Raw genomic sequence first — 17,201 nt, forward strand, 5'->3', positions numbered from 1 at the left:
AGCATTAAGTAGTTACTCTAACGATACTTCAAAAATTTTTCCATTATCTTCACCCTATAGTATAGATTTTAAAATTTATTCTAAAAATAACAAACAGGAAGTTCTTCAAGTTCTTCATAAAAGTACTTTCTGAAAAGATTTTCTTATCATGAAAATGAATAGTGACCTCAGTAGTGCAACATCCACGTTCACTTTGACCAGACTAGAAATCAAATAAATGTTTGCAATGATGTAAAATTCAGTGCATAGTGATGAGCAAACAAAATAAATTAAAATAATTATTTGCTTTACAATCTCATAAAACTTCTCATGACTTAGTATTCCATGAGAAAGTTACAATGCTAACTTTGTTCAACAATACCTTCAAAAACTAGTTTTGAAGGCCATCATTCTGCATATAGAATCATAGAATCATTAAGGTTGGAAAAGACTTCTAGGATCATCGAGTCCAACCGTCAACCCAACACCACCATGCTCACTAAACCATGGCCCTAAGCGCCTCATCTACACGTCTTTTAAATACTTCCAGAGATGGGGACTCAACCGCTTCCCTGGGCAGCCTGTTCCAATGTTTAACCACTCCTTCAGTAAAGAAGTTTTTCCTCATGTCCAGTCGAAACCTCCCCTGGCGCAACTTGAGGCCGTTTCCTCTTGTCCTATCGCTTGTTACTTCGGAGAAGAGGCCGACACCCACCTCGCTACAACCTCCTTTCAGGTAGTTGTAGAGCGCGATGAGGTCTCCCCTCAGCCTCCTTTTCTCCAGGCTAAACAGTCCCAGTTCCCTCAGCCGCTCCTCATAAGACTTGTTCTCCAGACCCCTCACCAGCCTTGTTGCCCTTCTCTGGACACGCTCCAGCACCTCAACGTCCTTCTTGTAGTGAGGGGCCCAAAACTGAACACAGTATTCGAGCCTGTGCAGCCTCACCAGTGCCGAGTACAGGGGCACGATCACTTCGCTACTCCTGCTGGCCACGCTATTTCTGATACAGGCCAGGATGCCATTGGCCTTCTTGGCCGCCTGGGCACACTGCCGGCTCATGTTCAGCCGGCTGTCAGCCAGCACCCCCAGGTCCTTTTCCGCCAGGCAGCTTTCCAGCCACTCTTCCCCAAGCCTGTAGCGCTGCATGGGGTTGTTGTGGCCGAAGGGCAGGACCCGGCACTTGGCCTTGTTGGATCTCATACAGTTGGCCTCGGCCCATCGATCCAGCCTGTCCAGGTCCCTCTGCAGAGCCTTCCTACCCTCGAGCAGATCAACTCTCCCGCCCAACTTGGTGTCATCTGCAAACTTACTGAGGGTGCGCTCAATCCCCTCATCCAGATCATCGATAAAGATATTGAACAAGACCAGCCCCAAAACTGAGCCCTGGGGAACACCGCTCGTGACCGGCCGCCAACTGGATGTAACTCCATTCACCACAACTCTCTGGGCCTGGCCGTCCAGCCAGTTTTTGACCCAGCGCAGAGTCCACCTGTCTAAGCCGTGAGCTGCCATCTTCTCTAGGAGAATGCTGTGGGAGACGGTGTCAAAGGCCTTGCTGAAGTCCAGGTAGACCACATCCACAGCCTTTCCCTCATCCACTAGGCGGGTCACCTGGTCATAGAAGGAGATCAGGTTGGTCAAGCAGGACCTGCCTCTCATGAATCCGTGCTGGCTAGGCCGGATCCCCTGGTTGTCCCGCTCATGCCTTGTGAGCGCCCTCAAGATGAACCGCTCCATAACCTTCCCCAGCACCGAGGTCAGGCTGACAGGCCTGTAGTTCCCCGGATCCTCCTTCCGGCCCTTCTTGTAGATGGGCGTCACATTGGCAAGCCTCCAGTCACCCGGGACCTCCCCTGTTAACCAGGACTGCTGATAAATGATGGAGAGTGGCTTGGCGAGCTCCTCTGCCAGCTCCTTCAGCACTCTCAGGTGGATCCCATCTGGCCCCATAGACTTGTGAGCATCCAGGTGGCATAGCAGGTCATTGACTGCTTCCTCTTGGATTATGGGGGGTTTATCCTGCTCACCGTCCCTGTCCTCCAGCTCAGGGGGCTGAATACCCTGAGGATAACGGGTCTGCCTGTTAAAGACTGAGGCAAAGAAGGCATTGAGTACCTCAGCCTTTTCCTCATCCTCGGTGACAATGTTTCCCCCTGCATCCAATAAAGGATGGAGATTCTCCTTGGCTCTCTTTTTGTCATTAATATATTTGTAAAAACATTTTTTGTTGTCTCTAACGACAGCGGCCAGATTGCGTTCTAGCTGGGCTTTTGCCTTTCTCACTTCCTCTCTGCACGACCTAACGAGATATGCAAATACTGAATCATGCAATATCAAATTTCAAGGTTGTTCTTCATTGTAAATAATCCTAAATTCAAGGCTTAGCCTTAGATGGGTAAGACTCCTATTGTTCAGTCCTAAAAAGAATAAAAATTATGTCTATGTAAGAAATTAAAGAAACATATTGGGTCCGTCCATATAACAGAAGTTTTAATTTCCCTCTACGCATGCTAGTGAGGTCATACTCGTTCCCATTTTTCAGGGCTCCCTCCTTCCCAAGATCAATACAGACGAGAGGAATCTGGAAAGGATCTAACAGAGGATCGGAGCCAAAGCAACTGAAAGGAGAGGCTAAGGGAGCTTGGGTTTGTTTAGTTTGCAGAAGCAGCAGCTATGAGGCATTCTGAAAACATCCTACAACCAAAGAGAAGATACAAAGAAGGCAGAACCAAACTTTTCCTTTACAGTGGCCAATAGTTTAACAGGAGGCCAAGGTTACAAACTGAGCCTTGGGAGGCTCGGTATGGATAACAGGAAGAACCTCTTCACAAGGAGAGTAGTGTATCACAGGAAGATGTTGCCTAGAGATGCTGTAGAAGCTCCAGCCTTGGAGCTGGAAGACTCAGCGAAAGCCATGGCTGACCCGATCTAATACCCACAGCAGAGCCCACACAGCTTACAAAGCCAGTTCTCATCACATACTCCATTTCAGGAGTTAATGAGGGAAAACAGCCTGTTTACTCTAGAAACAAGTCAGAGTTAGAGCTAATGGAATCATGGACTCCATGGATCATGGAATACAGGCTCAGGTACAAGCTACAGATGAAATGTAACACTATACTCAGCTTCACACAAGTCACTCAGTTAATCTTAGTTGTATGTATATATTTGTATTTATTATTCATAATTTGCATTCTCATTTATATACACTACTGCATAAAATACAAGTATTGCAGATAATATAAAAAAAATGCTCACTGGATTGCTCATTTCAGCTCTCCTTGAAACAAATGTTTAAACTCCCACGACTTCAATGGGTGCAATTACATACTAGGACCAAATCATCAAAGGCTTCTGTTGAACATCTGGGAAGTCATTCTACGACTCTAGACAGTTAACAGCATAATATCAGCCAAAATACTTACAGCTTCCGATTTCCTTATACTGTGCCGCATATTATAGGGTTTGCTTGTGTAACATTGTTGCAGGAGAGCTTTCTCATCAAGAGCTGTAAGATGGTCATTATGTCCATCTTCAAGCTGTGTACCCTATACAAAAATACATTCTTTTCATAAATAAAATTAAATTAATTGTAAGAACAACAAACAAACAAACAAAATCCCCACACACAACATTTTCCTCAACAATTTATTTAAAAGTCTTTTTCTTTCTTTCTTCATTTTTTAAAGTGTCTACTTCTTCTACTTCACGCTAATTAGAAAAAATAAAGAATTTTTTTAAGCCTAGCTTTCTACAGAAACTGAACTTACAAATCTTGCTCTCTAGTCTTTCCTTATAGCTTCTGAATACTTACCAGCTTTCAACCATATTGAAATAAAAAAAAAAAAATCTCAGAAATACTGTGTTCCTGCAAGCTTTGTGAAATAGCAGCAGCAAGTCAGAGAAGGCAGACTGTTAGTACCTCTCTGAAGAAGACAAGAGCTCATCTTTTCTCTGTTCTGTTCAAGAACAGCCAGGAGAAAGCAGCGGATTTGCCGTTATGCATATAGCTCAAAGTTCACCATTGCAGAGATGCTGCTTTTTGACCAGCAAAGGAGTTAAATACAGTCTAGACAGGGAAAAGCCAAAGCATACTTTTAAACTGGGTCTAACATACTTGTAAATCAGTCTGAGGGTATTACGGAAATATCTTCTACATGGAGGATATAAAGAAAACTGACAAAGGAGACTGTGTTTACAGAAGTCAGGAAGGAGGGAATATGGGAAAGAAATCAAAAGAGTAGGTTTTGTTAGCTATGCTCCTCTAGGAGCAGCTTCTTTTCAGAGAAGAAAAGTTATTACAAGCTCCACTAATCAGATAAAATAATAAGTATCTTGAAATCTAAAGAGGTTTTGATTTATTAATTTAATCAGGTAGTGATAATATCTAACACAGAAAATTGTTCTGCTAGACATTATATTAAAATCTGTCATAAGAACTGACACACATGGCTTCTAGTGCTTAGCAAGTATCTTTCTGGAACCCAAAATCACCAGAATAAGCGAGTCCTGCTTTTTCTCTCCCAGTATACACTTGCCACCTATTTCTTCAGTTTCAGATTAACTCGGCTGCTCCTGTAAATACCCGTTTCATGAGCTTGCAGTACAGCATATAAAGGAGTCACTTCTTGGAAAACAGATGTCATAATGGTGTCAGACCGGTACATAAGAGTAGAATAATAAAAAAAAAAAAAAAAAAAAAGTAATACTACAGGAAATCCCCAGAACTGACAATCTTAACTGCCACCAAACATAAAACTAAACAAAATAACAGAATTGTTTTTTTTTCACTCAACTGTTTCACTCACAGAATGTTTACTTACAGGTACTTGCAGGTTCTCCAAGTTTTATCTGAACACTACAAGTGTGACTATAAGAGGAGAAAACCTCTTTAAAACTATCAACAATATGTGTAAAATGGTAACAACAATATGTGAAATATAATCTTTGTCTTATGTAAGACCTTCCCTTTTCATTCTACTGAACATTAAGCAAGTAAAATCAGTAAACTCATTGTTATTCATCACAAACCTTTTCTCTGAAAAGCAATGAGCACAATATGTTCCCTCAACATCTGCATACTTTACTTTTCATTAAGATTCTTAAATGGTCACCTACCCTCAGCGCAATCTAGCATTCAACCAGTCCTCACAGCTGTTGCTTACTTGTGTCTCCTGTTTCCTTACACCTACAATGATGTATCTTGCTCTGTGCAACAACCCTTCTCCACTATCTCTTCCAGAACAAGAGGAAAGTTGGTTTTTTTCGCCCCTTTGTTTTCCAGTTTCTCTCCACTGATCTTCCTTTGTTTTCATCTTAGTTTTAATTTAAAAACACAAAAGAAACCTGGCAGAATTAATACAGCTTGCAGTCCAACTCTGCAGTCCAACTGTACTGGATCTTATACAACGTCAAAGCAAAAAGTACAGATAATAGCTTTTTCATTATTTTAACCCCATATTCCCTTCCATTTTCAGTGTTAATAGTTCTCTAGGGTATAGATTACATCTTTCACTTTTCCTTTTTTAAGTCCTATATACAGTCATAATTGAATAGAATAATAATTAATATACTTCTATATTTAAAAAATAAAAAAGCTTGACTGCATTTCTGTATTTGGAAATAACATTTTACCAAGATCTTCCCGCTATCTCTCATCTTCTTAGGCTGCAAACTCCTTCCTATCAACCATGCTAATCTTCATTCTCAGGCTAGAGGTGCACTATGAGGGCAAACATTACATTTCTTACCAAAGAATACAAGCATACTTAGATTCTCAGAGCACCTCAGTTTCTCACTCTGGAACAACTGAAACAAGCTTCCTATATTTTATTTCCTACTCAACATTAGATGCTGAAATTACACATATTTTTATTTCTTAACAATAAAAACATGGAAGAAGCTAATTACACACACATGCAAACCTCTCCAAATACCGGCATATATTTGCTTTCTAAAAATGCAATTACTTCTTTGCCAGCTACCTTTATTGAAGCTTCTGGACACTGGAGGTGGTCTTTTCTCTTTTCTGCAATTCTCTGAGAATACTGCTTATATTCTTCCTTCATATCTGCTTCATACTGACGATACTTCAGTTTATATCTGTCTGTTGGGGATGGCAGATTTTCTGGTACTGTCTTCTGCTCCAAAACAGAATGCTAAAGCAAAGAATAATCAATATAAAAGCCTCTGGCTGAGCTATTGAATGAGAACAGCATTATCATATTCCCATCCAGTATAACTTCTTCTGAAACTGCTTGACACTATGCTTCACATTAAGGAAAAATGCAAATATGACTGCATATTCAGGTTTAATTTTCATTGAGTTCTTCATATTCTGCCATTTTTTAACCTAAAAAGTACACAGCCAAATGGTTTTGCATCACTTTTAAAGAGAGAAGCCAATATTCAGTGGTTCTGTCCTATAAGACAATGTTACAGATCACTAAAATGGGAATTCTGACATTTGATTTTGGATGGCTGAAAATGGGCTGATGGATTTTTTCGATCAGAAGTTCTAATATTCTTGGATGGCAGATAAGTATTAGTACTGGGACTTCCTTCCCCAGAACAACATCATCTGAAAAGGCTGTGAAGCCAGCTAAGTACCTTCCTAACTTTACGTCCTCTTCAGTGCTCTACACAATTGTGGCTGGATCAGTAGAAACAGCAGCAATGACAGAAGGCCAAGACTCCATTCTTCTTTCTCTCCCTGAATAACTAACACCTTCAATGTTTAAGTGATATTCCTTCAACGCTAACAAAATTGAGACGGCCTTATCTAGCATCCCTACTTGACACATCTCATCTTGCAACTGTAGTGTAACAGTCCTGTTCTAGAAAACCACTTCTCAAAAACCCAGAAGATTTATGTTCTTGAAAGGGCAGCTTTCCCTTTCAAAAGAGGATCCACATCCCTTCACTGGTTAATTCCTGAAGGATAAGACTATATTTAAATTATTCTTCCAAAAGTGACCTATTTTGGGACGATTTACTTACACAGTCTGTTACTGAAGAAGCTGGAATATATCTTGCTAAAGGAATGCTCAGTCAGGGCCCCAGAAGCAAGCAGTGCAGAAATAAAGGCCGCTCAGAGGAATACATTAAAATATTTTAGAACTGCTTGAAAATCTCCACAAAAAAGAAGGGGAAAAAAAAAAAGGCAAAAAGAGAGAGAGAGAGAGGGAGAGCAAAAGAGTGTAAGTGAACACAAGATACATCCCTGCACATTCAGCTGTTCACTATTTAAGACATAATGAAGGCAGAAAGGAAGCAACAAGAGATAAAGGAAAGCAGAGAAGAAAGGGAGAAAGACCCTGAGAAACAGATAAAGCCATACCAACCTTCCGTTAGCCTTCCTGCAGCTAGACAGAATTATATGTATGAACTTTATATTTTAAAAAAAGGTAAAGCAAGTGGTGAAATTATAGGCATCCAGACCTAAAAAGAGTATAACAACTCAAATATGTTTGCACTGCACACTTACAAAGCAGTACAGAGGAAAATAACCTATCTGTAGTTACCTGTTTACAGTTACATCTTAAGACATGCATAAATAGTTATGTTGGGCACATAGATATTCTGAGAAGTAGTGCATTCTTAGTCCATTATTTAAGAAAAAAAAAACCACTTAACCATTTCAGTTTTTATCTAAAGGCAATTTTTTTTTCAAGTTGAGAAACCATTTGGTTATATAGGGAAACATATAAAATTATGATCTTGGCAGGTTCACCTTGAGCCCCAACCAATTTGGAGTCCTGCCATACAAGTTGCTATCTAATTCGTTTCAAGGGGCACAGGTTATATACAAATTAATTAATAATTGTTTTTCCCGCTAGCTACACTTCTGTTTTAAACACACTCATTAGAGTATTTCTTAGGTTTACATAAGTTAAATATTTTTGAAATAATGGATTTTTAAACAGTATATTTTCCAATTCTTCCAAAAAGAGGTAACATTGATAAGTTAGGCTATTTCCTGCACCCTGACCAAATAAAAGCGTACTACTACTAGTAAGATTTTTACAATGATAATGTCTGGTGCACGATTATGACAGAAAATAATCATGTAGGTAGCATTCTTCTTGAATTAGTTTAAAGTTCTAGATATCTAATCTCTTGAATATATAAGCACTACAAACAGAAGACTACTGTTTGCAGTGCTTCAGCATTTTCCCTTTAATTATCACATTTGAAACACTCAAAATACTGATGGAATGACAGGAGATTAAAAATAGTCTCTCCAATAAGCTAGTTCCTGTCACACAAAAGAAGCTAAAACATATTACATTTTCAGATCATATACCTCAGTACTCTACTACTGAATTGCTTATGTTATTTTGTCAGTGTGTACTTTTTCAGCTACTTTACCTCTGTTTTCTTCTGACAAGATTTTCTAGACACCTGTTTAAACTAAAGGAAAAGAGAAATTAAATACGTATCATGATCAAATAAATTGTCACATTCATTTGTTCAAATTTAATTCAGATATAAGAGTTCAACGGAAAACTTTTCCTGCATTCAGGGAATAACTGAGTAATTAAATTAATTCTTAAAATTGTTATAGTGGATATTGATCCTGAACAGTGCTGTACTGTACTATAAATCAGAATGTTAGCATCTGGACTACTGATTTTCCTTATAAAGCACCTACGATTAGTGGTGATTAAGTTTCTCAGTCATCCAGGGGAAAAAAATGCCGAGATGTGATCAGGAAATTTTAATAAAAGTGCTCTGATAAATTGAACATAATTCCAAAGTTAACATCACGGTTCTGTTTTAAAGACAAGAGACTTAAGAAAAACCCTATGAAATGGCTGCACGTAACTCCAAAAGTTTCCTTTTCACCAAAAGTAACTATTCTTCCATAGAAATAACACTTACTGTTTGTAAACTTGGGTTTTGTCTTCAATCATACACTTACTGGCTACTATCGATCTTATCTTTATTATTTTTGTAAGTTCCACTTTGTTTAGAAAGATAAACCAAAGTTACAAGCTACCTCACATTTTCAGGTGCTTTGACAAATTGTTAATAAAGCTAACTATTAATATATCTCTTCAAAAATGAGTACAATGAAAAGGATGACTGTATCAACCAACAAAGAAGAGCTAAGGTATATAAGAAAATAGGATTTTTGAAATATTCTAGAGGCTTCTCAGTAAAAAGTTGTGGTGGGTGACCCTGGCTGGATGCCAGGTGCCCACCAAGCCGCTCTATCACTCCCCTCCTCAGCTGGACAGGGGAGAGAAAATGTAACGAAAGGCTCGTGGGTCGAGATAAGGACAGGGAGATCACAGCAATTACCATCATGGGCAAAACAGACTCGACTTGGGAAAATTAATTTAATTTATTACGAATCAAAACCAGAGTAGGATAATAAGAAAATAAAAACTAAGTCTTAAAACACCTTCCCCCCACCCCTCCTTTCTTCCCAGGCTCAACTTCACTCCTGATTTCTCTACCTCCTCCCCCCAAGTGCTGCAGGGGAACGGGGAATGGGGATTGCGGTCAGTTCATCACACATTGTCTCCGCCACTCCTTCCTCCTCAGGGGGAGGACTCCTCACACTCTTCCCTTGCTCCAGCACTGGGTCCCTCCCACGGGAGACAGTCCTCCATGAACTTCTCCAATGCGAGTCCTTCCCACAGGCTACAGTTCTTCATGAACTGCTCCAGCGTGTGTCCCTTCCAGGGGTGCGGTCCTTCAGGAACAGACTGCTCCAGCATGGGTCCCCCACAGGGTCACAGTTCCTGCCAGCAAACCTGCTCCAGCGTGGGCTCCTCTCTCTCCATGGGGCCACAGGTCCTTCCAGAAGCCTGCTCCAGCACAGGCTTCCCACAGGGTCACAGCCTCCTTCGGGCATCCACCTGCTCCAGCATAGGGTCCTCCACGGGCTGCAGGTGGATATCTACTCCACCGTGGACCTTCATGGGCTGCAGGGGGACAGCCTGCCTCACCATGGTCGTCACCACGGGCTGCAGGGGAATCTCTGCTTTGGCGCCTGGAGCACCTCCTCCCCCTCCTTCTTCACTGACCTTGGTGTCTGCAGAGTTGTTTCTCTCACATATTCTCACTCCTCTCTCCGGCTGCAGTTGTTCTGCCGCAGTTTGTTTTTTTTCCCCGCTTCTTAAATATGTTATCACAGAGGGGCTACCACCGTCGCTGATGGGCTCAGCCTTGGCCAGCGGTGCGTGTGTCTTGGAGCCAGCTGGCATTGGCTTTATTGGACATAGGGGAAGCTTCTAGCAGCTTCTCATAGAAGCCACCCCTGTATCCGCCCCACTACCAAAACCTTGCCACGCAAACCCAATACAAAAGTCAAATGCCAAAAATATTTTGCACCAATAGCACTTGAAGATACAAGTTTAACCAAAAGAAAAAAAGAGAACTTGTATAATAAAGCTAAGTATGCTTTTCTAAATTACTGCTAAAGGGGCATATTTTAAAGATATTTCTAGTGATAGACTGACCTGTTGAGCCTGATGATACTGTGCATATGGCGTTTGTAATAACGTTCTCCAATCTGAAGATGAATCTAGAGGGCATGTATGAGGATAACTTCCACTGTATGGTATGTAAGAGTCCCCATCCTAAAATTACAGGAAAAAAAAGAAAAAAAAGAACAAGCAATCGTAATTGTTTTATACTCAGAGTGATATTTTTATAAACTCCTGCAACACATGAATTCTAAAAACTATTCAAGACAGAATTAATTTATAATTACCTCTTCATCAGAATCTTCCAGCCTCCCTAGATCTAGGCATGGCACCCTGCAGGAAGTTAAAATGATTTTAATAGCAATATGTTCTCTTATTTTTCAATTACAGTAAAAGCAAACTGCCTATTAGTTGTTGTTATTACTAGCTCCTTCACAAAAATTTCCCTGCTATGAACAGTTTCACTCCAACTGGAGATGGCCTACTTGGCAAATCCCTATTAGCCCCTCTTGCTTCAGCTCAGGAACTGGCCAGTGAGCTTTTCCTCTTCCCCAGTTGCAGAGTACCCTGGCAGCCAAAAAGGGCCCCTGCAAGGCCCTTCTTCACTCCCAGTAAGGCCATCCTGGCTTCTCTTCACTCCCCAACAGGAGCTGCTGCAACAAGAGCATAAATCAGGGATTCCTTATTCCCATCTTCTACAGCAGGCCTGTGTCAACTTCCCTCTATAATCAGTCACCAGAGAAGCAACAGGGAAGCAACAGCTCCTTGGGATGCAAACCTTCCAAACTTTTTGGAAGAGATTAACACAGTGGAAGCCAACTATACTTCAGTATTTTATTCTGCTTCAAGAAATGAAAACATCTCCAGTTCATCAAAGCGTCTCTGTGCCTTCTGCCTTTACGCCAGGTATACTCCGGAGCACCGCAATTATGTATTTTTTGTATTTTACCACCAATATTTCCAAACAACCCGATTATAACAAGATTACTTCTTGGAATAAGAGAGCTCCTTAATTTCCAGTGTTTTTTCATTAGAGAATGACTTACGGTACACAGAAATTGAATTTCTTTGACTTTGATATGAACAATCCAAGGTCATGGTCACACATACTTGTAAAATAACATAGAAAGATACGTTGGCTGTAAGGCATTTCAGTAAACAAAAAAAACTAAACTATCAAACATGGTTCTTGGAATAGCAGATGTTGCTTATCTGCTGAAGTCACTATAAGGTTTTAAAATTTATAAGCACTGTACAAAATTTCCCATTGCTTGTAAAAACCCTTCACAACAGTTTCTCTGCAATTTTTACTGTAATACCTGCAAAGAAGGCCAATAGTTAAAAAATGCATTTCTCTTTTGGCAGACTATTATATTAAAAATATTCAAGAAAGACCAGGTATAAATATGAAAGCTCTGAGTACAACTCTACCGCTAAGCTCAACCAAATGTAAATCAACTTAATTCCAATGTAAATAACGCATCAAATATTCTACTCTAAATATAAGTCATAGAAAACAAACCTATGATGATAAATTTCATGGAACACTGAGTTGCACATCAATACAAATGCAAATGCATTGTGTTAATAACGCACAATTAAACAAACTGATCAGAAATAGAAGCAGACTTACTCTGGTGGGCGAGGACCATGAGTAGCCCGTGTATCTGGTCTCCAGCCCTAAAAGAATGACGCACTATTACATAGCTACAGGGATCAGGATTAAAATACATAGTTCTCTCTTTCAACTTCCCCTGGAATATTTAAAATCAATGCCTCAAAGTATCTGTCTGACATTTGATTGAGATGCTACTAACAAAAGGACAAAACAAAAACTTTTCATTGAAAGTTGATTCTTACAGGTCATGAGACTAAAAGACTGAATATTCATCGTGACAGAAAGATTTCCAGCCATTAAGAATCCAGAATCCAGATAGTATAATAATGCATTAAAAATAATCCATGTTTCTGAGACACTGTACAATCACTGCTCACAAGGTTTTAGGTTATATTGTCCTTGTTGGGTGGGAACCAACCCCTCAGCCAACTCTTAAACCAAAACCACATTACTGACAGCCAGCTGGCTCACATGGAACTAGCTCAGACCCCAAAGAAGCCTTGATATTTGGTGTAAATGTATCATCTCAGCTTTAGTATAGCAGCACATGATGATGACTAGGCAGCTTGTGTACTCACACTGTTTATTTTGTGTGGCTGTGTACCACACAGATCTCCAAACTCAACTGAGCAAGAACATAGGAAGAAGAAAAGACTTGAGCCAAAGCTCCATCTGCCTCTCTGTGGCTTTCTGAAAACAGCCAACAGCAAATCCCTAAGGAAGACTGTATGACTGAGGCAAGCACATAGTAACAATTCCCCCAACTGGCCTCCCAGTCTGAAAAAAAAGTGGATGCTCTGAACCAGGGCCAGCATCTTTGTTTTCACACTCTTCAGCTCAGAGATCTCAGCATCACAGTCTGAATTGAGCAGACATCCTATTTCCAGCGGTGGCCTAACACCTTTCATGATTTGAGAGCAGTCACAAAACTGTAACTCCTTTCCTGCCACACACCCTTGTAGCCTGCTTCTGAAAAAGAAGTTCACAGTTCAGCAACACTACCCTCTAGTGCCTTCAAAAAAGGGTAATCAGGTTTAATAAAAGAAAAAAGTTTCTTTCCAGGAAGGTCGCATATAATAAACACCACCACCTTGTGGTCAAATATGTAAAAAACCGTTAAGAGATCTAACACAATTTAGTCTTACTCTTAAGACTAAATGCAATGCATTAAATCGCAAGTGTGTAATTTTTCTGTAACATTTCAACTGTGATAAGATAAAGAACATACCACATGCTAGATGGTAAAGTCTTAATGTAATCCCTTTTCCAGAAGTCATTGAATCAGGAAGAAAGGAAACAAAAATCATCCTGAAGACTGTCTACATTTACGGGGTGAAGCACATAGTTTCAACCTAATTTTAATCTATGATATATTTTTGCAAGCCACCAAGAATCAGATGGACTAGGGAGTCTAAATTTGGAAACTGAGGGGGACGAGAAAGAGAAGAAAAAAAGGGGTGAGAGATTAGAGAAAAATGGGCATTTTTTTTCTTTTACAACCTACACTAAATGCCCCAAATGTTGTTGTTGTATACAGGTATTTCATTCTCAAAAGACTGGTTAAAAGGTAACATTATAAAATTGATATGCTATCATTCACAAAAGATCCTTTTCATTCAAAATCAAACAAAAAAGGAAAACAGCAACTTGGCAGTCAAACTCCAAGAATTCCTAATGAGGTCATCCAACAAATAGGGAAGTTAAATGCGTGCTTGGGGGCTGAGGAAAGATTACCAATTAACTTTATTTCACCGGCATAAAGTCCACAGTGTGAGAAAAATCAACTGTTATTAAAAATATTAATATTTACCTTAGCTATAATAAAAACAATGGCCATCAGAATTCAAGATCATATTTGTAGTAATCAGGTTTTCAAAAGTTAGCCTGAAAGTTTCTGCTACAGTGATCTTGTGAGGGTTGCACACCTAACTTACCTCAAAATGTAGAAATGTAAAATGTAAAAACCTTCTGAAGTATGATTAAAATATTTCTTAAAATGTCAAAGTAAGGAAGGAAGACAACCACAAGCCTTCCGTTAACAAACCTGACGTTTCTTCCCCCTCGATGACAGCTGAGTCTGCCTTCGAGAGGATGCAGCAACTCCTTTAACTTCCAAATCCATGCAAATTCAATGACAGCCTTCAGAATAAACTGAAAACCAGAAAAGGCTACTGAGAAAATCATGTATTTTTATATAAGTACTTCTGCAAATAAACATTACTGCATTAGAAAGAATGTGTCTATCACCAATAATTTGGGTATTGTCTTCAGCAAGCTATGAAATGTTGCTGGCTTCCCTTTTTCAGCACCTCCTAATTATAGTCTTTCCTAATGCTTAACCAGATTCCTGTTCAAATTTACGTCTTTGCCTCAAATTAGCTCCCCCTGTGCCTTACACTTCTCTTGATACCTTCTCATAGCAGCACTAATGATTTGCTACCCCTCGACAACATCAAATGTTTTTTACTCTTCACTTACAGCTGCTGCCTGGCTCCCAACCGCACCATGCCCTGTGACCAGGTATTTTCAGGAAGACCCTCCTGGCACGCAGCTGACCTCCAAGAGCTCCAGAGTGACGTTTTATCAGTATGCTATATCCTGCTCTGCTGGCTTCTCCTTCCACCCAGCCAGTTTTGAACCAAAAGCCTATAATTTATTTCCCAGAAATCAGACGGTCCATTTTCAAATCACCATCCACAAAAGCTGACCCCATTTGTACCTACTGAGCAGGTTTTAACTCCCAAGTGTCCTTTCCTTTGCCAAGCAGAAGCACAGCTGCAGGGCCTACTCGGAGACGGCCCCACAGCTGCTGGCCGACAGGACAGCCTTCCAGCCATACCCCCTTTCCCAGAGCGCTTAAAATGAAGAGCCGCTGTCTTCGCACGACCTCAAGGCTCTTACTGAAATGCAGCATCTTCCCAACTGAAGGCACAGGGGGAAGAGAGCGTTGTTGCATTTAACGGTTAACACACTGAAACAACTTTATCACAAAGAACAACGCTGTAAGAGGTGAAATAAACATTATGGGCTGAGACAGCTCCACGGAAAGGATGTATTTTCCCGGGAGCACACTGGAGCAGGCCCCAGGGCCCAGGAGAGGCCCGGGGCCCCAGCAGGGCAGGGCAGGGCAGGGCAGGGCAGGGCGCCGGCCGGGTCCCGGAGGGGTCTCACCGCAGCGGTCTCACCGACGGGGCGCGACGGGCCGCGCAGGGCCGACGGAAAGGGCCCGCTCCCATGCGTCTCCACGGTAACCGCGCCCCGCCGAGCGCCCTCCCCCGCGGCCCGCCTTGTCACGGCTGCCGCAGCCCTGTCCGGCCGCCGCCTGAGGCGCAGGAGCGGCTGCCGCCCGCGCCCTACCTGCCCGCCGCCTGCGTCCCGCGGCACCGCCCCTGCCTCCGCCCGCCTTGGGGCCTCGCCTGATACAGCAGCGCGGAGGGGCCAATCTGAGCCAGGCTTCGCACGGAGGTTTCGCAAGATACCGCCTCAACCGAGCGGGGCAGGGGAATTCCCTATTCCCCCTGAGGAAACATCCTATTCGGGGTACGGCTGCGTGCCTGAACATCTCTCCCTGCGCTCACCTGCAAGCCGGTCACCGGAGGGGACAGGGCTGCTCCCCAGGCTGGCTGGGACGGGGCGGCTGCCAGCCGGCCCTGGCAGACAGCCGACAGGAAAGCTGGGCGCAGCAATTGCCTGTCCTGGGCACTCACGCATTGCACAGGTTTGTGTCCTCAACTGACCCACGCAGCTGAAATCAGGGACTTCAAAATAGCAGCAAAAGGGCTCACGGTGAATGTTTGTAGCCCTGGGTCAGAAATACAGCAATTACCCCAAAGTAGCTCAAAGCCTTATGGACAAAGGCTTCAAGTAGCAGCGGCATCCAAAGACTAGTGAACGTGAAAGCCACAGCGCTGATGATTCAAACACTGCCCACGGCAGTGAAATCCTGCAGGTAAGGTGGTCACCAGCAATAGTGGCAGCACCTGGAGGGCAGCAATACTGACCCACATCCATGCCAGCTCTCACACCAGAGCGAGCAATGGAGCCACAAACAGCAACCACCACGGCAGCGTAGCATGCTTGGTTCCCATTCCTTCATTCTCTCTGATCAAAGGCTTTGAAATTAGTTTCAGTTCACTTTAATTAGCCTTATTGGTCATCTCAGAGGATAGCCTCTATGCAATTACGATTTTTTTAAACAGTTCCAGTTGTCCTGAATGACCAGACCTACACCAGTTATTTTTAAAAATCAAATTGCGTCCAAGTACCAGTTCTGATTAATCTGTTCTGTCCTGGGGAAAAAATGTGTCACCTCTTGCAAAACCCTGGCTTTTTGGTCAATCAGTTTTCCAAAGTCAGGCAAAATCTCACTTACTGCAAAACTAATAATACACTGACGCTAGGGATGTATTTCTGGATGCTGCTACTTCCAAGCCTGTGTGATCCATTTTTAGAACCAAAGACACACCATGTTTCTACACAAGAATGAACAATTCATTCCGTTTCAGTGAGTGACACAGAAGTAGTTTTAGTCCCTTTAACTACAGTACATTTCCTCCATAAAAACAAATCCAAGTGTTATTTTTCCCGTAAGAAAAAAAGATGGCAAAAAAGTTCAGGCATTGTAACTGGCCTACTTAAAAGCTATGCCATTATAAACCAGAAACTTTAACAGCATTGTACTGTCAGACCTACCTCTTGTGTAATTCCTGTCATTAAAGGGCGGCCGTTTCATAGGCATGCGCATTAAGCAAACAAAAATTTATTAGAAAATAAAGGTCTGGACAAAAATGATTCTGGCAGAGGAAAAAAATGCTTTTCTAAACACTGACCAGTGTCAGCATAATGTATTGAAAAAAGACACCCCCAAGCCCCACAGTTCTTGAACGGTATGTAGCAATCCATCTGTTAATACTGATGTAAGAAAAAGTGTATTACCAGGCCAGATTCTATAATGTCAAAATATATATGAAGCAGGGATACTAGTACTAATGGGTATCAATCAATTATTAGGCAGCTGCTCAGTTTAACCAGTGACAGGTGGGGAGGAAATTAAGTGATCTAGTGTATTGCATTAAGGTTTAAATTGACATACAAAACTATACGTCATTCCTGAGGAGACAGCAAATCGAGACATAAGGAGACAGCAAACTGAGACATAATTATT

General features: G+C 41.6%; 1 protein-coding gene across 3 annotated transcripts in view; it reads right to left on the minus strand.

Moving 5' to 3' along the window:
- The window catches only part of CAPS2 (calcyphosine 2), a 33,500-nt gene extending 18,257 nt beyond the window's left edge, over nt 1-15,243 (minus strand). Inside the window, exons 1-8 of one of the 3 annotated variants that reach the window (XM_076333147.1) lie at nt 15,209-15,243; nt 14,082-14,188; nt 12,053-12,099; nt 10,707-10,752; nt 10,453-10,572; nt 8,351-8,392; nt 5,965-6,138; nt 3,406-3,528 (exon numbers count right to left, since the gene is read on the minus strand). In XM_076333147.1, coding sequence (XP_076189262.1) covers nt 3,406-3,528; nt 5,965-6,138; nt 8,351-8,392; nt 10,453-10,572; nt 10,707-10,752; nt 12,053-12,099; nt 14,082-14,159 — 630 coding nt within the window. In that variant the 5' untranslated portion in view covers nt 14,160-14,188; nt 15,209-15,243. Of the gene's footprint in view, nt 1-3,405; nt 3,529-5,964; nt 6,139-6,979; nt 7,130-8,350; nt 8,393-10,452; nt 10,573-10,706; nt 10,753-12,052; nt 12,100-14,081; nt 14,189-15,208 lie in introns of those variants that run through there. The other 2 variants (XM_076333156.1, XM_076333165.1) reach the window with 2 other exon arrangements.
- Between the last annotated feature and the right edge of the window lie 1,958 nt (nt 15,244-17,201).

This window comes from Aptenodytes patagonicus, chromosome 1, assembly GCF_965638725.1.
Source record: "Aptenodytes patagonicus chromosome 1, bAptPat1.pri.cur, whole genome shotgun sequence".
In the NCBI taxonomy this organism is placed as follows: domain Eukaryota; kingdom Metazoa; phylum Chordata; class Aves; order Sphenisciformes; family Spheniscidae; genus Aptenodytes; species Aptenodytes patagonicus.